Source organism: Prinia subflava, chromosome 8, assembly GCF_021018805.1.
Source record: "Prinia subflava isolate CZ2003 ecotype Zambia chromosome 8, Cam_Psub_1.2, whole genome shotgun sequence".
Classification (NCBI taxonomy): domain Eukaryota; kingdom Metazoa; phylum Chordata; class Aves; order Passeriformes; family Cisticolidae; genus Prinia; species Prinia subflava.
In genome coordinates, this window is record NC_086254.1 from 4,353,264 (window position 1) to 4,377,629 (window position 24,366).

Below are 24,366 nucleotides of genomic sequence, written 5' to 3' on the forward strand. Positions count from 1 at the left end.
ACGGGCAGGAGGAGGAGAAGCGGCAGCAGGAGGAGGAGCCCCGCGCAGGCGCCCGCCGTGAGGCACGGGAGCGGTGCGGCCGCCGAGCGGGGAGGGACCGGGACCGGGACCGGGACCGGGACCGGGACCGGGACCGGGACCGAGACCGAGACCGAGAACGAGAACGGGAGCAGGAACGGGAACGAGACCGGGGACCGGGACCGAGAACGGGACCGAGACCGGGACCGGGACCGGGACCGGGACCAGGACTAGGACCAGGAGCAGGACCGGGACCGGGACCGGGACCGGGACCGGGACCGGGACCGGGACTAGGACCAGGAGCAGGAACGGGACCGGGACCGGGACTAGGACCAGGAGCAGGAACGGGACCGGGACCGGGACTAGGACCAGGAGCAGGAACGGGACCGGGACCGGGACTAGGACCAGGAGCAGGAACGGGACCGGGACAAGGACCGAGACCGGGACCAGGACTAGGACCAGGAGCAGGAACGGGACCGGAACCGAGACCGGGACCAGGACTAGGACCAGGAGCAGGAACGGGACCGAGACCGGGACCAGGAGCAGGAACGGGACCGGGACCGGGACCGGGACCGGGACCGGGAGCAGGAAGGGGCACCGGGGGCAGAGATAGAGAACAAGAACCGGAACCAGGGACAGGGTCTGGTTCAAACACTGGGAACCAGAGACAGGGCACAGGGACCGGAATGGGGAAAAGGGACCAAATATTGGGACCAGGGAAAGGGACAGGGACTGGGGACCGGGGACTTGGAACAGGGATTGGGGACAGAGTGAGGGTGGCGGTGGCTTCTCCCTGGTCCCTGCCCCGGCTGGTCCCTCAGCCCAGGGCAAGGGAGAAATCCCCGGGCCTAAAGCCCGAAGGCATAATTAATGTTTATTATTAAGGAAATCGCTTTCAGCAACAAAATCCGCCCTTTAATCACAGGATCGCTGAGGTTGGAAAAGACCTCTGAGGTCATCAGTCCACCCTGAGACTGATGCCCACCTTGTCACCCCCACCGTGGCACTGGGGGCCACATCCAGTCGTTCTCTGGTGTGGTGACTCACCCTGAAGGGGATGGAAGCACACAAGGTTCATAAATCCTCGTGGACAAAAGGACCCTCAAATGTCAGAGGGTCTGCAAACAATTGGAAAGTTTTATTAGTAAATTACACACTTGTCATGGAAATTGGTGTATTGGTCCCTGTCACAGTTGTTGTCACACCAGTAATGCAGCTGTGAGCTGGGTGGGCAGTGGATGGAGCCTGTCCTGCCAAGGGGTCCCTTCCCCAGCACCCATGGTGGGGCTGTGTTGATGGAGGTTTAGTCCTTTGGTGGGTTTTAGTCCTTCCACCTAACTGGGAGATCATGTCTGAACTCCAGGTTGTAGCAATAAAATAGTAGATCTACACCATTTGAGCACTTGTAAAATCACAGGAGGCAGAGTTGGAATAGAAATTACAATACCAGGTCCTTCCAAGGGCAGGATCTGTTACTACTCACTTTTCTTATGGCTTGCATACCCTAGAATGAGTCACTTTTAAACTGAATCTCACTTGTTGCCACAGTCTTTCAAACCTTACTGCCAAAATACATGGTATGGCAAGGCACAGGTTTCTGCATTCCCCATTAAATATTTCTCATTTAAACCAAATGCAAACCTGAAATAGGGAGCCTTTGAAAATTATTCCATTTTGCCCTTTTTCATCAGTTGAAGTAAATCTTCTCAGTCTTTGCCATTGTACAAAGCAGGCTTAAACTAAAGACTTAACTTTTCAATGCTCCCAAATTGAGACATCTAGGGCTTTCTTCATGGGAATTTGGAGAACCCAGAAGTGTCAGCTGCTCACAGAATTGCTGACTTAGCGGCAAGTGATCAAAGGATGAAGTATCTATCACCTGAGGTACATTTACAAACTTCTTAGCTCCTGCTCAGGCCTTTTTATAAGTAGCTGGATGTTACAAGCATTCAGTGCCTGAAAATCTAGTTGTGAGTGTAGGAACTGAGCTCTTGAAACTCCTCCCTGGTGTGTGTTCATATGGGTGCCTCACAGCACCCAGCTAATTTCATCTTGTTCATGTTGAGACAAAACTCTGAAACATTTTGGTCAGTCAAAGATCAAACTCAGTGCAGCATCATTCCTGCTGCAGAAAGCAAGCAAGATAATAACAAGCTTGGTATCTGCTGTACCTACAAGTGCTTATTAAGGGATGAATATCATTTCACTTTCATCATTTCCATAGATGGGACGATGGGATATTGACTATTGGAACTGCAACATTTCCAAGTCTCTATCTGAACTCCTGAGCTTACATGCTGAATGGGTTTTATATGTAGTTTGAAAAAGATAAGAACTCTCAAGAGGCTTGCACTTTTATTTTCCTTTCTTATTCTTCAATTTAGAGCTGTACTGGCTTTACAGGTGTGGTTCTTACTTAATCTTTCTTTTCTGGACAGTAATTGGACTTGACAGAGGTGAAGGTTTATGTAGTATCTAACAGAATGTCTTCTAACCTGGAACAATTGAGTAACTTCCTCTGTGCTTCCCAAAATGTCCCATTTAATTCTACTCACTTGTAGTTCTTATAGCCTTGATCTCAAAGGATTTCCCAGCATGACTCAGCTAAATCTTAAAAGAGGCAGAGGAGGTTTAGCAGCAGCTTTCAGTCAGAGGAAAAGGTCTTGCAGCACAGAAGCAGCAGAGACCAGAAATCCTCAATTCCAGTCCCAGTGGTGCAAATGTTAGACAAATGCGGTGTTAAGGAATCAGTGACGCAGGTGAGCAGAGACTATTTCTGGAATAAGCTTCTCCAGAAATAATGCTCCTAAAATCCCATGAATTCTTATCAAATTTATTTGGCCTAAAAGCATAACATGGGCATTTTCAGCATCAGCACCACAAGCAGCAGACACGTGTGAATGGAGGATGCATCTTCCTGGAGAGTGTATGCTGTGTCAGTACTGCTGGAGGAGTAGCTGTCACCTTGCACTCAGCCTGAAATTTAATCCTGCAGGCTCATGAAAAGAAGAAGTTTGCAGGTTTTGTTTGAACAGTAACATCCAGGGGCAAACAGTGGGTGTGAACACACAGTGGTTGCTGGAGACCAGGAGGAAACTGAGGGGGACTGGGATTGTTTGGTTGCAAAGAGCACAGTGAAGTAATTCACATAAAATATCTAGGAGAGAAGAAGTGTTTTTGTTTTCTTTGAGGCAAATAAATAAGTGGAGGAAGAGCTTATTAAATCTGTTTTCCTAAAAGATCTTATGATTGATTGACTTCTGTGCTTATGGGTGCTCAAGTTCCAAATGAAATTTTCCCTGATTATTTTTTTGATCATGTAGAAAGATTTTTCTTTGTCTTTGCTTTTGCATTTTTTTCCCCTTTACTTGGGGCACTTTAACCTCAACTGAAGCTTTGAAGAATGTAATTATCACTGTCCTGATCTGTGACACTAGTCCCAGATCCTGAGGCTACCCTGGCTGTGTCCCAGATCCATGTCAGGACAAGACCCAGTTGTACTTGCCACAAAGCTTCAGGGGAGTCCCTGCAACTCCAGCAACTCCCTGGTTGTGGATGATTAGAGGGGCAGGGCTGTGATCAGACTGAGGAAGAGTATGATCCCAAAAGCTTTGTATTCATAGAAGTTTGGCTAATAAATACAGCTAGTTCCTTTTGTTTTGAGTGATACAAGATACTATTGTTTTAAACGGCAGCTAAGCCAATTCTACAAAACCCAGAGTCTTTAAAAAGGTAAACTAAATTTTTGGACTTGCAAGGCCAAGTCTGTATCTGGTGTGAATCCAGTGGAAACAGGCTGATGTGTGGGAACTGAGAATCTGGCCTGGAGGATCAAAGTGGAGATCCAAAAGCTCTCTGAAGTCTGTTCCCTGTGTTGCTGCTTTACTGACCACAGAGAAGTTGGATTCCATTGTGCCCTGTCTGGTGGGAGTTTGCAGTGAATTCCAGGCCCTCCTCCCAGTGTAGTTCATCTCTTAAACCACCCACTGCTTAATTCAATTAATCCAAGAAAGCTCAGTAAGGAGGTGGATTTGGGAAGCGGCTTTGTGGGTTGTTAAGGCTAAACCCCAGTGCACCCAAAGGGGAAGAGAATTGCAGAACTGGGGCCCTCTGCCCCAGCAAGCAGGAGATTCCATCTCCCCCACCTACTCTACCTGGAGGTGCTACACAGTGCAGAGTTGGGTAACAGTCTCCACTGGCCAAACCATGCAATGACATCATCTGTGGAGGAATGCAGCAAGAATGTTTCAGATGATAAGAGTAAACATGTTACCAGAAAAAGAAAAAAAAAGTGTGTTTTAAATTCCAGGTGAAGCCCAGGGAAGCAGAAATCACACACATCTTTAAGGAGGGACTTGGTGGTGCAGGACATCACCTTGGCGCCTTTCCAAAGGCAAGTAACAGCTTTGTACTTTATATATTTCTAAGTTCGCCAGATTTTATCAACTGTTTTTCTCACTTTTTTTTCTACTGTTTAAAATAATGTGTTCAGTTTCCTAATTTTTAAATGTTTATTTTCCTTCTGTGGAGATTGATGGGTGATTAGCATTAAGTATTGGGTCTGCAGCTAGGAGTGTTTCTGGGCTTTGGTCCTTTCTTTTTAAAGCAAAGCTTTTGGAGAAAATTTACATTCATCTAAGTATTACCATAAAGAGACTGGTTAAAAATCCCAAATCAGTCATGCTCTTTGCTTGAAAAGTTCTTCTGGAATGCAAGGAATTTAGTCTGGAACAATTACATTATTTGCAATGGTAACTTCTTAGCGAACCCTGGAATAGTTTATGTGGTTAAAAACCTTTTCAAGAGCAATTGAAAAATTATGTTATCCCATCTATTGTTTAAAGGATTCCATGTGGTGCAGTTCTTTGAATATATGGGAAGAAAAAGGAGCCAAAACTGAAAATCTGGCAGGCAAAAAAATAGAAGTGCTTGCATTGGCCCTAAATCCAGATATATACACATTAATGATCTCATTTGAAAGATGTCTATATTAAGATCTGAGAGCTCTTGGTGTTCCCAAGGGACAAACCCATTCCATGTTGTGATAAACCATGAAACCAAACAATATTTCTTACTGCAAAGTAACCAAGAAATCAGAAATTCAGTCTGTGTGAGTAGCAAAGGGAACACAGTCTTTTGGGTAACCTTGCTCAGCAGCACATCAGAATTGCCATTGCAGGGAGGCACAGCTCTGCTCTGTGCTTACACACTCCTTCCTGGGAAGATCTAAAAATACACCATACCCCATTCAGAGTCACTAAACCTGCATTACCAAGTTACCTGCACACACTGCAACTACTGCAAGACCAGCATCTCTACTTGAATCACTTGGACAAGAGCTCCCTCCTGGCAGCTCTGTTATTGCAGCAGGATGTCACAACAGAGGAGGGAGGCACCAGCAAGGCCCGTGTCAGTCACCACTCGTTTATCAGACCTCACCAAGCAAACCCAGCGTGGTCCTGCACGTGGGGACAACGAGGGCAGTGGGACTCCAGAGAGAACTACTGTTTTCCACTCTGTTTGTGAGATTATACTTTTCTTTTAAAAACCTAAAATAACAGCAGGGCTTTGCTTCTTGAGGCTGTTTCACATGAGTGTTGCCTGTAGTAGCATTTCTCCAAGCAGCAGCCTGTGTGAGCAGTAGCATCTCCTGCACTCAGCTTCCGAATCTTGAGACGGCCGCTTCGTTAACCTCGAAGAGATGAGTCATGTCAGATCTGCAGGACTGGGCCATTTATCCTGCTTTCTTCCTCTGGGGCACAAGCAGCTCAGTTATCCCATAAATTCTAATGGTTTGCAATGCCCACTTGCCAAGAGAAGGAGGGAGTGTTGCAAGTACCGTAAAATTCATTGTCCCATGTGTGTCATATTAAATGGTGTAGCCAAAAGATTTCCATGTTAAGGCTTCAACAGCAGTGCTAATTTTGGAGTGTTTTATTCATCCAAGTGCTGTTAACCCTCACTTTGTCCCTTTCAGAACTGTCTTTGGAGACATTTAGAAGGAGGATACCCAAGACGATGGAGCAGTCTTTGTGTAAACTGTGGACCAGGCAGCTGAAGAGTTGCCAGGGGATCAGGGGATCACCAAAATCTGTGCAAGTCCTCCAGATGAACAAGCCCACCCTCTGAAGTGTTTAATCCAGGTAGGATTGCAGGACAGTGTGATTCAAGGCCTTCCTCCAGGTGGGATTCTTCAATGATTCCTGAGTCTTTTCTGGGGCTGTGCTGATGGCCAGAGCCAATCCAAATACTTATCAATACAAGTTTAAATCCCATGTCTTAGGTCAGTGGGTACATCCAGCAAGTCCAGATGTTTCTCATCAATGCCACCCCATCCTTATGAATCCTGTTATTCCCTTTTTCCCTGATTTCTCCTTAAATGCTACAGCAATCTCTCTATTTGCTTCTTTATTTTGTTATGTTCCTTAGATGCAGACACAAAAAATATATTGTACTTCTGTGGCACCTTCCATTGAAGAAAGAGCCTTTTAGAAGAGTTGGAAGAGAAGGAATTATCTCTAATTTACAAGGCTGAGGAAACTCAGACAGCCTGATTTGCCTGGGGAAGCACAAAAAAATAGCAGAAGAAAGGAAAAAACCTGAACATTTATCTCCTATCTCCCTGTAGCTTTTTTTTTCCCATAAAGTATATTTCCTTTGCTTATTCACGACACCTTTAAAAATACCAAAAATCTTCTGACCTTCTTATGAAAAATAACCAAAGACAAACATCTGGTGTAAAATCAATATTTCTTAGTAGGCAAAAAGATGAAAAAACCTCATTTTCTATCTGTCTGAGTCTCTCAAAAAGATTTGCTGCTGAGGTGGCTTCCCTGCCTCACTCAGGCAGCATTAAGAAGCTCCTTTCTCCTCTGAGACCACAGGAGGTTTCACATTATGTTGTTAACCTCCCTCAGATCATCCCCTCCATGCACAATCCCAGTCACATTTACATGCAGACATAATGTCACTCAGCCCACTTTGTGCCACTTACATCTCCCTTGTTGCTATGGGGAACACTGATAAGGAACCAATTAGCAAATAAAATATTTGAGGCCGAATGTGAAAGCCACTGCTCGATGGATTTGTGTGTCATAGGCAGTGACATTTCATTTAGCATTTGTCCTTACCTAGCTGAGCTTCCTCCACTGCAGCCTCAGCTACATTCTGTGTAGTCAAAACATGCTCTTCTTGGGATTTAGAGGCTTAGACGTGCAACTCTATCTGACCCCGGGGAATTTTTACAGCTCTCGGGAGAAGTGGGAGAGCTTGGAAAGCGTTTTTGCAGCATGAAAGTGCCAAGAGCACCATCCAGTGCCTGAGCTGAGTAAACACACAAGAACTCGTGGCAGCTCTGCACATCCCTGGTCCAGCTGCAGCTGGGGGGATGGACGAGGGGTTCATAGAAGGAGATAGAGTCAGTTATAGGAGGAATTTATAAGGGAAGGCTGGCAGAGCTGTCAGCCTCTCAGGAGGACAGGAGACAACCGAGAAGGTCACATCTTTTAAAGAAGAGCTGTATTTTGAGCTGGAGTCACTGACTGAGAGAGCAAGAGATACAGGGAAGGAGGAAGTGGATGTGGCAATAGATGGGGCTGGTTAAGAAAAGTGGGTGAATTAAATCCATGATGGAGAGAGAAAACTGGGCCAGATATTTATCCTGTTATCCTTCCCCTTTGCAGAGTTGAATCAGCAGAAAGAGACTTGGAGGGTGCACTGGCAGCTGAGAAAATAAGGGAGAAGTGACCTCAGCTGCCACTGCACAGTCTCAACAACCTGATATTGTTTGACAAATGTAGGTAGTCCTGGATTTCAAGAATTTAAATAATTTGTAAAAATGTTTTGCACAGATGTGTGCAGTAAGTAGTAAATATTGATACATATGGCTACAGGCAGTTAATGGGGTAGCAAGAAGGAACTAATAGGAGAACAAGGAGTCCATGGGGCTAAAAATGGGCACAGGTAAAAATTAATGTTATCTGTAATGAGGTGATACCCAAATAGGTGTCCAGGGAAAAGGATGCAACTTTTCTGTGGACCAGCAGCTGTGCAACAATCTGTGGAAATATGTAAGCAAGGAAATATGAATTTGGTATATTATGAACTGGATATTTATTAATCAGAGATGCAGAGTGCTCCAGTTTGGCACAATATTTGTGGTAACATATCATGAATATATGCTCCCTAAAAGAAGACTTTGGGCATAATTTAGAAATGCTGTAATCCAAGACAGCTCCTCTGTTTTGTTCAGTTCAGTTCAAACACAAGCTTAGCATGTGTTTGCTCTTACTCTTTTTATATTGAACTTGCAGGGCAAAAATCACTTCTTTGATTAATATTAAGCAGTGTTTTGTTTGTGGCCTGTGGCAGAAGTGCCCAAATGGAGAGGGTTGGGTACTGAAAACATGAGAAGCACTTAATATTCTGTGGAGGTCTGTTAAAGTTGTCTGAATACAACATCTGGTATCAAATATTTGGATAAATCAGTTTCTGCAAGTATTTGGACCTGCTCTGGGTCTGTGTTTTGTTCCAGCTTTGCATTCCCTCTCTTCCTTCTTGTTGCTAGAGCCAAAAGATGATGGTTTATTGCCTGGTGCAACCTATTAGAGTCCCTTTGCTGGGGCTTGGCAATTAGTCGAGCAGAAAAAGTGTAAAAATCACTTTGACATCTGTGGGGTTGAAATGGCGACACCGACTTAAGATTTCCCTGAAAGGCTTTTTATCTATCCACAAGGTGATGGAGAAAGAAGAAAAGAAGGGTTATTCAGAGGCTTTGGGAAGATATTGTCTGCAGAGTGGGACCCTGTTTGAGAGCTTTTGTCTGTATAAAATGAGGGGATGTCAGTATAAACAGGGCCCTGGTGGGGATAGATCCACCATCCCTCCTGCCAGGGAAGGTGGGTGCTGCCCCACTGCTCAGCACTTCCAAATTCCACCACCAGCCCAGCCTCATGTGCAAGGAAAACTCCTGCAGAGCTGAGGAACGTGAAGGGAATCCAGGAGCTGTTGTGTGTCACAGGACTGATGGCTCTCCCCACATGGAGGTGCCCATATTTCAGTCACACAACGTTCCACAGCCCCGTCCTCCCAGGCTCACCCCACTGCTGGGCACAGCCAGGAGGGGCAGGCTCACATCAGCTGCGACTGCAGAGCTGCCCAAGGGCTGGTGCTTATGAACCACCCCATTTAGAGGTGTTTGAGATGAATCCTTTCACTTTAGGAAGTGTTTTAGCTAAGGAAGGATGAGTACACAGAGCCACTGGTGCCCTGGCTGAGACTTTGGACATTTGGTTTCACTCTTGGACAGATTTCCCTATGAGTGGTCTTTTTCCCTGTACATTTTACCAAATTTACCTGCTCAGAGGCTCTGACTCCTGGAGCTATGGCCAAAGCTATGAAAGAGCACCAAATGGGAATCCCTACATTGCACTCAGACTATTGTAAAGCAACTGTTTCATGTATACTAACAAAACAAAACAAAAACAAAAACAAAAACAAAAACAAAACAAAACAAAACCCCCCAGAAAAACCACAACCACCCCCCCCCCAAAAAAAAAAGTCTCACAATGTAACATTTTCTACTACTAAGAAAATAAGGTATTTTGACTTTTATTCCTTTAAGATGTGTTGCTCTGTCTTGCTATGTTTAAAGGGCTGGATTTCTTCTCTTTTGTCTTGTTTTCAGGCTTGATACATCAAGAAAACTTCAGAGGAGTTATTATTGCCTCACACTAATGGTAAGGGGAAAGAGAAGCAAGTAATTCATGTTTAATGTTGTTTTGTGCCAGATGTTTTGCTGGTAGAAATCCATAGCTCCACAGGCATCAATTTCTTCAGGATCTGGAATGTCTGACACAATTTCTTTCTCTTTTCTGGATGCTCTGTAAAGGAAGCTGCTTGATTTTGCAATACTGAATATTCACGCTGAGAAGTTATAAGCAAAAAAACAAAATAATGAGAGACAGGGTCTCTAATAAGCTTCCTGTCACATCAGGCTCTGGTTCTGATGAAGCAGATGTGGTTGCTGACTTGTTTCCAAAATGTTTGTTGAGTGGTGATTAGATTCTGTCATGCTGATGTTATATCTCTGTGATCTCATTCAATACAAGTAGTTCTGCAAACAGTGAAATATTTTTTTCCTATGGATTTATATGTTGGATTGTGTTTAGGCATGGATTTGCTGATGTTTAATGGGGATTGAGTTCGTTTTAGCCTGTTTCTTCAATGAGAAATGAGTAATCTGTCTTAACTTGGCTATTTTCACAGAACTTGCAGGAATTAAATACTGTAAGTTCTAAAATTATGAACCAGTTCCAACATTATTTGAGGCCAATGCACATAAACAAACATAAACATGAGTCTCATTTTCTTACAAAAGCAAAAGGTAAGAATCAATCTTTATTACCTTGTATTTCTACATTACCTGCTTTATTCTCTTCTGGTTTATTTGTGCTCAGCCATAGAAGATATGCTTTATTTATAAAACTGTATGAAATATGGGGCTTTTTGCCACATTGAATGCATATTAAGACATCATTAATTTATGCTTGTTATGGGCCACACAAGAGGTCACATTCTCTTTTTATTGTCCTTGCTGGAGCATGGGAAAGAGGTGACATGCATTTTGACTCACATGTTTGCACAGGCAAGTGCAGAGATAAATAATTCTAAAGGAAAAATTATCTATTCTATCACCAGTTCTGGTGAAGGAAATGTAGAATTAAAATTATCTTTTGGATTGCTGAGTCCAGTCTTCTGCTTCTGCAATGAGCCAAGTTTCCAATCTTTTTCATAAACAGCTTGGTGCTATTCAAAAATATATTTTTTCCTCCTTGTTCTCTCTCCTGTTCTCCCAGTTTCCCACTTTGTTTTGTGTTTGTTCCGGAATTTCCTGCTTTTGATGGGAAAAAAACCCTTTTAATTTCCATGGTCAGTTTAAGGGGATGTTTTTCTTGTCCTGTCTAATGCCTAAATGCCTAAAAAATCCATTACTGCAGGTAGCCATGTCTGTATAGGGAATAAGGGAGGAAAACCCTTATAAGAGGACAGAAAATTTACACTTGGGTAAATCCTGAAGACTCAAGTCTGTTGGAAACTAGGCTTTAACAGCACTTAGCATAAAGTATTTGTGTATCTGATACTACCAGGTTTTTCTGGGACTGGCAAATGAATTATTTAGTAATGGAAAGTGCATGTGCATGAGTTTGGCTTCTGTAGGTTCCTGTGATAGAAAACTGTAAGAGTGTCTGTAGGGATCACAACTGCCCAGCTTGGTGTCACAGGCCCTGTGTCTTAACAGGGCTCAGAAATTCCCATTTAGGTGGGTAGAAGAGAGAGAACAGAGAGAAGAGAGAACAGAGTGGCAAGTCTCAGCTTTTATTGCTAATGCTGTGTAAAATAACATTTTGTGGTTTGTAGATTTGGTTCTATGCAGGTCTGTGTGACTTACAATTTATTACACCACTTCATATTTGTGCATCTCTCTCCAGTTCCTGGAAATGAAAGACATTAAAGGTCCAAAAGGTTATCTTCATGTTAATAGATCCAGATATACCCAATATTTAACCTCCCTGGACAAAGGAATTGCATCAAGGGCTGGCTTGTCCTGTAAGCATATGACAGTGTCAGCCCTGTGTGCTGCAAAGCTTCATGGAGCCTTAGAGAATAAAAAAGAAAAAAGCCAAGTGTACACTCAATGGAAAACAGATGGAGTTTTCATTAGATATTACTTTTAATGATCTGCTTTAAAAGTAAAGATACACCATTCTGAGCAGAAGGGCCTCATAATAGCTGTGTTTGGGTCCCAGGCTCATTAACTTAGCTACAGATAAGCAAAACTGCAAGATCTTTGTGTCATTAGAAGTTCCAGTCAAGCTTGCCTACCATTATTAGAATTCCAAACACAGCAGAACTATTTTGGAGCCTTAACAATAATTTATCCTGAAGATGTATCTTTATTTAATGATTCAGAGTTGTTATTATGGGCCTGGCAGTCAGCTGCTCAGTTTCTGGAGTATTACCATTTAACCTAGGTCAGGATAAAAATCCTGGAATATTCAGTGCAGGGCCTGTTCTTTGCAGTCCACTTGGGTGTGACTCTCTCAAATGGTGTCACTGCTGGGAGAGGTGACCCCAGCAGCCCTGAAAACCTGAAGATCCCTCCTAAAAAGAGGGACCCTGCAATCTGTGCCTGTGGGTACTAAATCAACACTTGACATGTACAGAACAATGCAATCCCAGGGTTTAAGGAGGAGATGCTTGCTGCCAAACCACAAGAAATACTTTTGTCTGGAACTCATGGAGCAGTAACATAGCAGTGGAGGGTGTACCCTTGTCTGCTATTCCCTCTGAGCAATTTCTCAGAGACTTGTTACCAGGATTCAGATAGATTTCATGGAACTAGGAGAGAAATAGGCTTTAATTTCCTTACAAATGGAGGGAGAGACAATAGAACTCAGCAAAACATGTGGCATCTTTTTGTTTCTGTCTGAGAGTTATGCAAGCAAAACCCAGTGCCCATCTTCAGGCAGTACTTTCTAAAGTGAGACTCACGTGAGAAAATTTGTGTTATCTTTCTTCTGGTGGGAGTTGATAAAACTGATTTATTTCCTCTGCATATGTGTAAATACAACCTATGTCTTCAGCTGATCTCCAGCTGGGCAGTACAAATCAGAATGCAAATTTCTCAAAGTTCAAGGAGGTTTGGAGCTGATGTTCTGGTCCACTGCCACCTCCACAGAAAAATACCTGCATGAATAAAAGAAAATAAAAGCCTCTTGTGTTCATAAGAGACAGGCTAGAAGGGTCAAGTCAGTGACAATCTATTGCAAGCTGCTAATTAAACACTCTTATAGAACCAGGTTTTCCCCACTCTGTTAGAAACCTTCTTCAACTTCCAGACTAGAGTTATGGTTGACTAATTTGCTCACATTTAGTATTGTGCCAAAACTGCCTTTTCATTTAGATTACACACAAACAGAAATGTATTTCCTCTGCTTTTTGTGTCTTTCAGGAAAAACAAAACAAAACAAAACAAAACTTGTCAAGGTCAAATTATTTCCACGTACAATTTAAAGGCAGGGGAGAGTAAGCAAGAGGAGCAGATGGGTGAGTGTTTTTTACTTAGGTTTGTGTACCTTAGTTACAATGGTCCAACCCTTTTTCAACATCATTTCTGCTTTTCTGATTGCTCCTGTTACCTCATGTCCAAGTAATCACAGTCAATTTTCTTTCTTTATGATTTATTTGCAGACATCAAGGACACCCCCTTGCTATGTTGCTAGAGTGAGAAAACCCACCACTTATACAATTGTTTCCTTCTTCTTCAGCCATACAGTGGCCTTTTCCTGATTCAGTGTATCTTTCTGAGCATGGGTGGCCAAAGCTGAATGCCACTTGAAAAAAACAGTTCCCTCATACTGGTGATTCCAGCATGAGGTGAGAGGTTCCCACTGTAGTTTGTGAAGAATTTTCACAGCATGAATTCTCAGCAAATTCAGGTACCTTTCCAAGGTGTCTACTTATGCAAAGCTCAGTCACCCAAGGGGAAACTTGTCCTAAGTAAATAACCTGTGTGGATCAATGCAAAAATGCCCACCTGAAGTGACAAAAGGTTTGCTTTTTAGATGGGGGTTAACCCCTGGACTGCTCAGAGTAGCAGCACACGGTGCCTGGCACTCCTTGGTGCCACGGTGTCCCTGTGTGCACGCAGAGCACCAATGAAGCTGTGGGAAATTCTGCTGCAGTGTTTGCAGCATCTTGGGGAAGGCAACTTCTCAACAAGGTAAATCGGTATTTTGGCAGATCTTTGCTGCACCAAGTGTTCCACCAGTGGAGAATTCTGGAGAAGTGATGAGGAAATACAAGTGATCTCCAAAGTGCTGCTGTTGAAAAGTTGAGTTGTTTAAGATGTGATTTTAAGAGGTCTTGGATACCTTCTAGAAGTTGCTTCCTAAAGCATCTGCATGTCAGCACCCTACATATTTTAAACTGAGCATGCAAAACCCCAGCATGGATGGGCACTCTTCAATGTGGGGGCCTACGTGACTCCCTTTAGTCCCTTGGCAACACAATAATAGAAACAGGAACGTGGGATTTCTTATGTCTATTGTGTCCATTAGAACAATACCACTGAGAGCAACTGAGACCAAAGGCCTGGCCTTCAAAATATATGACTTGAGAAGAAAGCTGCATTTTTTTGGTAAGGTCCAAATGTATTTCATTCAGCTTTGCTGCTACTCTCAAAGTTTAGTTGTAAACAAGTCACACATCTGGGTAGCACTGCCTGTAACTGTCTTCATCCTCAACAAGAATTACTGGCTTCACAATGTTCTGTGTGTGCAGAAAACAGCTTGTAAGAGGTAACCTGAGCAAACTCTTATAGCTGAAGAGCTTAAATATCTTTAATGACCAGCCTACAAAGTGGCCACGGTCTTTAACTTTATGGATATAACCCTGAAGTCTTGAAATTCTGCATTTTAGCCCTGCAGAGTAGGGCTCTGATTCTGACTGCTCCCTATCAAATTTCCATGCTGACTCTGCCCAGACAGGTCACCTGTCCAGAGCAATGATGTACTAACTGCTTCTGTGGGAGGTGAGTGTCAGCTTGAGCAGAACTCAGTACAGCTATAAAGGGTTTTGTAGCTACACAGCAGTATAACTTTGAAAACCATTTGTGTACATCATAAATAAAATGAAGTAAGCTGTCAGGATTATCATTACTCAGTACCAAGTGACAAAATAATGTTGCACCTGAGTAACTTCTGTTGAAGTGACAGATTGTTTTCTCACTGCATGGTTGGCATATCCTAGAGACTTTAAATTCAGACTGTGGAGGCTGAATTTATTTGAATTAATATTTTAAATGTTCTATGCTCCTGATTCCAGCCTCAGTTCCCAAAATCATGACAGAAAAACCACTGGAAAAATTCCCACTGAATTCCAGTATGGGCAGGGATCCACAGAAAGGGATAGGGAACTTGGAAACTCTCAATTTGTGCACAGCTGATACAAAGCCAGGGTTTAGAGTTCATGGCTGCTGACAGGATAAGGGGACATGACCTGTTCACTCTGAGAGACTGAAGACACCTGGAGAAGGCTGCAATTTGGAGGAGCTGACAGACTTCCCTGGTTGTCTGCCTTTCTTGTCTTGGAATGGCCATTCCAAAAAGCCTTTACAAGCATTTCAGCATGGTGGTGAGGTGGAAGAATAAAATAAGAGTGCTGCTGCTGCAAAGCTGCTGTTCTCCTCTGCTCCTAGATTGTTCCTCCTCCCAGCCAAACCCACGGCTTGCCAGCTCATTTGTGGCTGTTTGCCACAAGCTCCCAGTTCCCTTTACATTGCCTGGCACCTCCTTGGCCTCCCAAGCAGAAACAGGAGGGATCACAGAAGAGCCCCTTATGAACCCCCTGTCTTCAGGCAGAGACACAACTGCCCCCACGGTGTGAGTAACAGCAGGATGTGACATCTCCTGGGACCTCTCTGCAGGCTCTGAGAGCTCAGAAAGGCACAGACACAAAGTGCATTCCTTGGCATTCCCACACCTCTCTCCTAGCTGGGTGTCCCTGATGGCCTCCTTCATAAATCCTTAATGAAAGATACTTCTGAATAAATACCTTCTCTGTTATCTTATCCAGTATTAATCATTAATTTTGCATGGGTCTATGCCTTGACTGTTCTTCAGCAGTGACAGAAATTCATTTCTTGGCCAGATTTTATGAATGATGTTCCACATTTATTATGTATTATGACCTTTTTCTATGATACAAAGTCAAGTCTAGGCATCTGTCTTTGGTTCTAACACTATTTTTCTTCTCTGATGAACAATGTGTTGCAGTCTATAGATATCTGTAATTTACAAGCTTTTTTTGTAAAAGTTTAAAGTAATATCATGATTAACATTTTATATGAAGCAAGGTGGTGAACAGGAGAGTTCATTGACTTTTCAACCCTGGAATCACCCAAACAGTTTTACATTCCAAATAAAATATTTGTTAGGTTTCACACCAGTCTTTTACCAGTGAATATCACAATGTTGCTGTTGGGAAACACTGAGTTTATTAAGGCAGTATATTTTTAAAAATTGGCTGCAGCACCACACAGCTGGCAACAAAGAAAAAGTAATCTAAGGCAGCATGTAAAAAACTGTTCTCTAGTTAGACTGTGTATTTTTAATAACTGCCTCCAACAGACCACCCTATAACACTAATTGCAAGCACAGAAAGCCTGATTGTTCAAAAATCATGTAAATAAAATGTAGATGTTTAAATGCCAACCTCCCACTATTCACCTCCAAACTATTCTTTTCATCTTTTTCTGCTTATTTCACTTGTTTCTTTCCTGGTGTTCTTCCTCTCACTGATGTTTTCCTTCAGTACCATCCTCTTTGCCTCCCAGAACCAACTGTAGCTTTTAGCTTTAATGGCAGAACAGGAACTTTTCAGAGATTTTTTACTCTTTCATCTCACCTGCCATTTGCAAAAGGACAGGCTACTCACTACTCAGAGAAGAACTATGAAAATAAGAAAAATAGTAGATTAATTAAGCTGGATCACTGAAAAACCCAAGGGTTTCTTACTGCTGTTGCCTTGCAGTAAAATACATGAAATACTTCCTGGCTTCTAACATACTTTCTCTAAAGGATATTTACTAAAAGGCAGTGTCAATGTGGTGTCATTTCTTTGGCTATGTCTCTTCTTGTAGGCTGAAATGTATTACAACTTTATCACTATTTTCTTTACTAAAAATGAAACAAGTTGCTAAGAGTTCCACAAACCCATAATTAACTTCCCCTTTGAGAACAAAGGGGATGCATTTTTAAGATGTTTTTATTGCTTTAGTAATGCATGTTAAAAAAAAAGTCTTCTGCAGCAAGACACGCAAAGAACAGGAATGAGTGCAAACCAAACAAATCAGAAAGTAAATTATCTATTAAACCACTTATTTCAATGCAACAGGGAACAGTAAAGTTTAGAAACAGCTTTTCCTCCTCTGGAGAATGCAGAACTTATTGGACCTCCTGACATAAGTCAAAATATTGTACTAAACCAAGATTTCAATTCCTTCCTCCCAGAGAGACCTAAACATTGCCCTCACAACATGTTTATTTTGTTGGAATAGAAGAAAAACTTAGTCCTGAAAAAGACTGTGACCTGCTCTGTCCTGCCAAGGCAATGTGCAATGTGCTCTCTTCAAGGAAAAGACTTGGAACATATAAAAATGGATTCTACACCATGGCATCTTCTCAGATCTCTGTTCCAATCAGTTTGTACTGACTTCCAAACATAAGACTTCTCCAGATGCTTTGCCCAGATGCTTCAGAACTCCAGTGTCTTACATTGTCAGGCTTTCTTCTCCAGGCACCCCTGCACAAAGGAACTCCAGAGACATGACCCATACCTTTGTATTTTGGGCCACACTAACATAACAACACCTTCCTGTGCCTCTGATGCCAAAGTGCAGCTACAAAGTCACTCAAATTCCTGGATATGCAGCCATTTCCTTGGCACCACAGTTCACTTGATGTCAGCCCTTGTTCACAGACTGAAGTATTTGTAGCCTGGCAAATTCTCTGTGGGAGGCTCTCTTTACAGCCTAGTATAGCTTACAAAGGGAAAAACATATTTTTTCTTTCTTGTTCACTATTTTTTTTTAGTATTATGAGATAATTGACATTTCTTCTCTCTCTCTGCTCTCATTTATTATGGTGATAATGCTTCTGAAGTACTTGATAAATTCCATCCGAACATCTTCGGGATCTTCCTCTAAGTTGGAATGTATCAATTTTAGCTTGTTCAGTGGATAAGCTTTGAAAGTAAACAAGAATAATTAAGTATATTCCTCTCATAAAAGAAATAGTCACAATCAACATAATGAGACAGCTCATGCTGAAGTCAGCTGGAATTCAGTGGTACACAAGGTTTGACACCCCAGATAACACAAAGCAGGGCAAGGAGAAATGCAGCAGAGTCTGTCAGTGTTGCAAACAAATACAGCTTATTGCCAGATCAAATTCTTCAAAGATTATTATTATTGAAGTGTATAATCTGGTTTTGGTCTCACATTCAGTTAAGCAGAATTAAACAAATTGAGCTATGAACTGCAACTTGACTATTGAAGTGATATGATACTCTTTGATCACTTCAAAATTACGGAATGATATTGTTGTATTAAATATGTATTAATATATTCATGCTTATAACAAACATGTCTTTGTTTGAACACTGGAACAGGTTGCCCAGAAAGGAGTGTGTGTTTTCATAGCCATGAACAGCCACAAATAATTATGCAGTATCTAAGGTACCTATTCCTAATTTTAAGGTGCAGCTTATTAGCCTTTTATTTCAAAGGGCTCCTGTTCTTTTGACGGGCAAAATACAGACTTAAATGCCCTCAAAAGTGTCTGTTACCAAAAAAAAAAAAAAAAAAAATTCTAATGTAAGAACCAAACTACTACTGATGAGGAAATATGGCAGGAGTTCTAATTTGTGGTTCAGCTGCATACACACTTGAGAAGTCAGTCAAACCTTCCCTCCCATTCCCATTCCCATTCCCATTCCCATTCCCATTCCCATTCCCATTCCCATTCCCATTCCCATTCCCATTCCCATTCCATTTTTGTGAAACAGGAATATTACTCACCTTCTAAATGACCTTTGAAATCCATTATTTCTGTTTTTACAAAGCACTTTTAACGTTCTTGAATCAACAGATTTAAATGAAAAATGCAAGCCGGAAGGTATTAACAATTTTAAAGACACAAAGATCGATGAAAAACCCTGAGCTACAAATGGAGTTTTCTATCTCCTTACCCAAAGACAGGTTTTCTGTGTCCCCTGCACTGCCTGGCTTGTGATGTGCCACCAGGAGACACTGACTGTCAAGCAGTGGCTGCTGCTGCACGAAGCACGAGTACCACATCTCGATTTCTTTCAGGTGGCTGGGCAGCTCAGGGTTGAAGATTATTATTACACCGTGGGAGTCCTTCATCAGAGCAGGCCAGCATGTTTCAAACCTTGAAAAACACAGGAATTTGAAAGACTGACAGCTGTAGAGCAGAAACATGCACTCAAAACTTTTCAAGTTTTTTCCCTTTCTCAAGAACTTTTTTAACTACAATATCAGTAACCTTGTCAGTTATGTATCATATTCCAAGTATTTTGACTTATCTATTACGATAGTTGATCTCAAGATTTTCTAATTTGATGATTAGCTGACAATGGAGAATTTGGTCAAATGCTCATATAAATGTAATTAAATATTGCCCTAAGAATGGATTATTCTCAATTCCATGTTTTAGAAATTAAGGCCTCAATCATATGTATACATTGTTTGAAGTCCACTCACATAATTTAACAGATAGAAGGCAATTAGAGAGTGGGCCTCTGTCTCCTGTATCTGTAACTTCACTCCAGGAGTTGTGGACTTCACTGTTTTGGTCAGTCCTTATCCAAAACAGAGTTCAGCTGTGATCATGGCAGAGAGTACCTAGTGTGGAATGCTTTACAGCAGAAACTATAAAAATATATTGGGGTAAACAGTCAGGAATACCCCTCATGTCAAACAGATCATCGGCTTGAGCCTTAAGTATGAATCTCTTAGAACAACCAGGAGTTCAGTAACCTGGAGAAAGCAACAATGCTGGCTTACTTCTGATCACCGCTGCAATCCCACAGCTCGAATCGACAGGCAGCTCCCTTGTTGTTCCCGCTGAGGTTTGGCTTCTCATACTCCAGGATCCTGCGGAAATGATGGACACAGGGTGGGCTGCGATCCCGCACAGCGGCACAGCGCGGGCTCCGGGCTCTCGCTCACCTCACCCCCTGCGTCGGGCTGTAGCTGCAGATCCCTTCCGTGCTCTCGGACACGAAGTTTGCCAACACCGACTTTCCGGACTAGCAGAACGCGGGGGTGAAAGACACGCGTAGGAAGGAATTTAATGTGCCAAAGTCACAACGCTGGTGCTCACCCATGCCCCCCGCGCAGCCCCGATGCATGCAGGCCCGGTCCCGCTCCCTCCCTCGCTCCCTCCCTGGCCCGCTCCCGGCGCAGGGAGCCCGCGGGGCTGGCGGTGCCGCCCGGGGTCCCGGCCCGCGCTCACCTCCCGCGGCCCCACCAGCAGCACCTTGGCCCTCAGCATGGCGGGCACGGCGCCCCCGCGGCCGCTGCCCGGCAACGCGCGGAGCGCCGGGGGCGCGCCGCCATTGGCTGAGCCGCCGTCACGTGACGCGAGGGGCGGGGCGCGGGCTGAGGCGGCGGCGGCCGCGGGGTCTGTGGGCTGTTCCCGCTCCGTCCTGTGCGTGTCTGCCGGCGAGCTCGGTGTGTCCCTGCCGTGTCCCCTCTGTGTGCCCGCTCCGTCCTGTGCGTGTCTGCCGGCGAGCTCGGTGTGTCCCTGCCGTGTCCCCTCTGTGTGCCCGCTCCGTCCTGTGCGTGTCTGCCGGCGAGCTCGGTGTGTCCCTGCCGTGTCCCCTCTGTGTGCCCGCTCCGTCCTGTTCGTGTCCGCGGGCCGAGCACCGTGTGTCCCTGCCGTGTCCCCTCTGTGTGCCCGTCGTGTCCCCGGTCTGCTGCCGCTCTTTCCGCGCTGTCTTTACTGCTCTGTCCCCTTCATATCGCCTGTCCATCCTCTCAGTGTCCCCGCTCCGTCCTCGTGTCCGTCCACTGTGCCCTCACTCCGTCCCCTCAGAGTCCCTGCTGTGTCCCCTTCGTGTCCCCAGACTGTGTCCGCAGCGTCCCGGCTATTTCATCACTGTGTCCCTGCTCTGTCCCCGCCGTGTCCTTGCTTGACAGAACGAGAGGATGTAGTCTTAATCTGCGCCAAGGGAAATTCAGGTTGGATGTTAGGAAAAGGTTTTTTACTGAAAGAGTGATAAAGTACTGCAATCGTCTGCCCGGGGAGGTGGTGGAGTCACCATCCCTGGATGCGTGTAAAAAAAGATTGGATTGGTCCTCAGTGCCATGGTTTAGTTGAGGTGTTAGGGCTGGGTTGGCCTCGATGATCTCAAAGGTCTCTCCCAACCGAGTGATTCCTGTGTGAATTCTGTGCTTTGTCCCCGCTGTCCCCGCACTGTTCCCCCGCTCCGTCCCTGCTCTGCCCAGCCTGCTCGTCGGTCTGCTGGAGCAAGCATGGTGTCACAGCAAAAGAGCAAAGGGATCCTTCACAATGGGATCCTTCATGTGACCCAGGTCAGCTTTGGTAAGGGGAAAATCCTCCTGGCTCTTCCCAGCTGCTGCTTTCAGCAGGGGACAGGATTTCCAGCCCCTGAGCTGTGTGACCCCTGAGCACTGGCCAGAGGAGGAACAGCTGATGACTTGAGGGCAGAAGTGGAAGAGTGGAAAGTCTCCCTCAGACCATTTTTCCACCCATAAATACCAATCTTTGAACCATGAGAAGACAAAGCCCACGACTCCTGTGCAACCTTTCAGGGTCCAAAAGTCAATGAAAGATGGAATAGAGACCACCAAGCCCACTGCTGCATGCCATTGCTGGCCACATCCATGCAGTGCTGCTCTGCATTGGCCCCAGTGCCTGGGTAGGCAGCTCTGGAGGGATGAAACAGGCAGAGGTGGTGCCCTCTTCCACAGCCCTCTGTCAATGTGGTCTTCAGACCATTCTGCACCACTGTGGTGTCCCTCACTAGCTGGAGCAGTGCTCTCCTTCCTTGTTTCATTGTGATTCTCCTTGGAAGGATGATGAAACCAAGCTCTTGAAGATTCTTATTAAGGCTTGTTAGAGGAGGCAAGGAGCTTTTTGCAATGGCAGCTTCTAAGAAAATAAAACATCTGGCAGACAGATGTGCTGCTCCAGAGCTGTTTAGTGCCCAGGTACAATAGCACTTCTAGACAAGCTTTCAAATAGGGCCTCTAGGCGCTACCACAGTGTAAATGTTTATTACCAGTACTGCTAGTAAATGTGAGCCAGAAATGCTCTGCTGTCACTGAGGGGGTACAGTCTTCTCTATCAAATGAGCAGAGACTCATTTGTTGTTTCACTCCTTGTATAGGGATAGTTTGCAGTAATTCAGTGTGGCAGTGATGTCCCAGTGTTCACACAGTATTTTAAACTTCAGAAAAACCTTTCTTTTTGGGTTCATGGGACTAAGACAATGAACAAGCAGTAGCTGCAACTACCTGTGATATATGCCAATAACTCGCTTTTTGAAATTTATGAAAATTTAATAAAGAATAAAAATTGGTTACAAAAAAATTAATACAATAATAAAAGTTTAAAAAGTTTTCAGAGACAGGACAAATAATGAGGCAATAAGAGCAAAGAAAGGTAGCCCGGGTCTACCGTCCCCTCTCCTCTCAGACAAAAGCTGCGAGAAAGAAGGGCCCCGTTAGAGAGAAGCATCTCTATTTTTGAGGACAAACTTTGATGATTATGCATACTTTATCTAAGAAAAGCCCGTTTGCCAAGAGCCTTTTGCAAAACCCCTGGCGTCTTGGAGTCTGGCTTAACCAGGTGGCTTTGTGGATTCAAGGAGATATACAATGGTCTCGCTTGACCAGGGTAGATTCAAGGAGATATGCACGGTCTGGAGTGACCAGGGTGGTTTCAAGGAGATATGTATCTTTCCCTCTGAAACATCCAAGAGGGGTTTTTAGTATGGCTTGTTGTAATTGTTCTCTCTGTGTAGAAACCTCTGGGTTATCTTCTCTTTGCTCTTGAGCTAAGGACAATACCTTACACACAATTCTTACTTAGATTCAATGTTAAAAACTACATTTACTACATTATTTAAATGTTAATATTGCATAACTTTTCTACCTAGCATATTACATATAGTAAATATCTGCGTAGAGCCACACACCCAATATGCCTTTTTCACAATCCCTCCTCTTTCTTTTTATAATAAAATTGGCTCGAGCGATATTTACTGCTCTCTTGCATCCCTTCTATGTTCATTTTCTTCATAAATCAGTCTGGCTTCCTGGAGGGGGTCTGCTACTCTGTTTTGTTTCCTTAATACCATTATCTTTTGTACCGTTTTTGTTGTATCCATCTTTTGATCCAAGGTCACTAATTGCATACCTTGAACTACACTAGTGATTAATCTGATAAAACAAGGGATCAAACAAGGGAGGAATATTAAACCAGCTGTAGCACATAAGAGGAAAAAACCTAGTTTCTTCCACCATTCTATTCCTAGCACATTATCCCACCAGCTGGTACTTAGCATGGATTCCCACTTCTGGACTGGTACATGGGCGATTTTTCTGATATCATTGACTATATCCAGGACAGCTTCTCCATTATCATCTATTTTTAAACAACAATCTGATGTATTGAATTTTCCACAAACGCCCCCTTCTTCAGCTAATAGGTAATCCAGTGCTAACCTGTTTTGGTACACAGCGGCTCTGATTTGAGTTTGTTGCCTGGATATTAATTCCATTGCACTACCAGTTTTGTTTGTTATTATCTCTACGACTGCTTGAAGCCTTATGATACGGTTTAACATATAAATGGGAGTTCGATATCCCCAACTCCCGTCCTGTGCCCAGGTGGCTGGTCCGTATGTTTCCAGTATGCGTGCAGGGGGCCACTCATCCTCTCCCCATTTTTGGAATCCTCCAATTACATCTCTCTTGCTTCTTTTTAGATCCTCATAAACTGGTATCCCTAAGTGATCCCCTTCAGGTCCGGGCAAAAGAAAAAATCCTGGTTGTATGACACCCAGAGTACAGCTCCCTTTCCACTTGGGAGGGAGTTTTGGATACGCCCTTTTCCCACATATCCAGAACAAACCGTCTGGAGCTTTCCAATAGTCCAATTTTTGCTCATCCATATTCTCCCAAAATTTAGAAATCTCTGGGATGCCAACATAAGGATTCTTTCCTGTATCATTACATTGAAAAAGCCTGATTTTATTATTATATTCACAATTTCCGTTTTTTTCTTTTTTTCTGGGTCCAGTACATGGTAGGTTCTTCTGGGATCCACCATACAGAGGTTCCATTACTAACCTTGTATCTTTTACAGGGAGTTTTTCCTACTTCACGGAGGAACTTTTTTCCTTCACGCCAAAGACATTCCTCCCCTATGACTACTGAACTTAAAATCCATCCCCCTGGCCGATTTTCTCCCTTTATACTTGTTTGGTTCCACTTAAGGAGCTCGATTGGGCCTAAGCTGCTGCCTTTCCATGGCCATTCTTCTGACATCAAAGCCCCTCCACAGACCCAACAATTGGTTACGTTGAGTTCCTTACTTATTCTTTCTCCCAATTCCACAAACAGATTTTTACCCATCCGTGAAATATCTATTTCTTTCTCCAGTTGTTGTTCCAATTTCTTATACAAACCATCCAGCGAGATTGGTACAGGCTTTGGTGGTGGTGCAGGCCTAG

The 24,366-nt window shown here is 43.7% G+C and overlaps 1 protein-coding gene and 1 long non-coding RNA gene across 3 annotated transcripts; one reads left to right on the forward strand and one right to left on the reverse strand.

Moving 5' to 3' along the window:
• Nucleotides 1-5,998: 5,998 nt before the first annotated feature.
• Nucleotides 5,999-15,641, forward strand: LOC134553116 (uncharacterized). 2 transcript variants are annotated; one of them, XR_010081036.1, is made up of 5 exons: nucleotides 5,999-6,161; nucleotides 9,704-9,755; nucleotides 10,285-10,402; nucleotides 13,031-13,125; nucleotides 13,270-15,641. It is a non-coding gene; the product is annotated as an uncharacterized LOC134553116 (long non-coding RNA). The 2 variants fall into 2 exon arrangements; XR_010081037.1 differs by lacking the exon at nucleotides 13,031-13,125.
• A 1,142-nt stretch (nucleotides 15,642-16,783) lies between these two features.
• Nucleotides 16,784-20,243, reverse strand: IFT22 (intraflagellar transport 22). Its single transcript, XM_063402448.1, has 5 exons — nucleotides 20,118-20,243; nucleotides 19,832-19,911; nucleotides 19,667-19,756; nucleotides 18,829-19,031; nucleotides 16,784-17,823 (listed from the first exon to the last, which is right to left on the reverse strand). Exons 1-5 carry the CDS (start codon nucleotides 20,154-20,156, stop codon nucleotides 17,675-17,677), a joined length of 561 nt encoding a protein of 186 aa, XP_063258518.1. The 5' UTR covers nucleotides 20,157-20,243; the 3' UTR covers nucleotides 16,784-17,674.
• Between the last annotated feature and the right edge of the window lie 4,123 nt (nucleotides 20,244-24,366).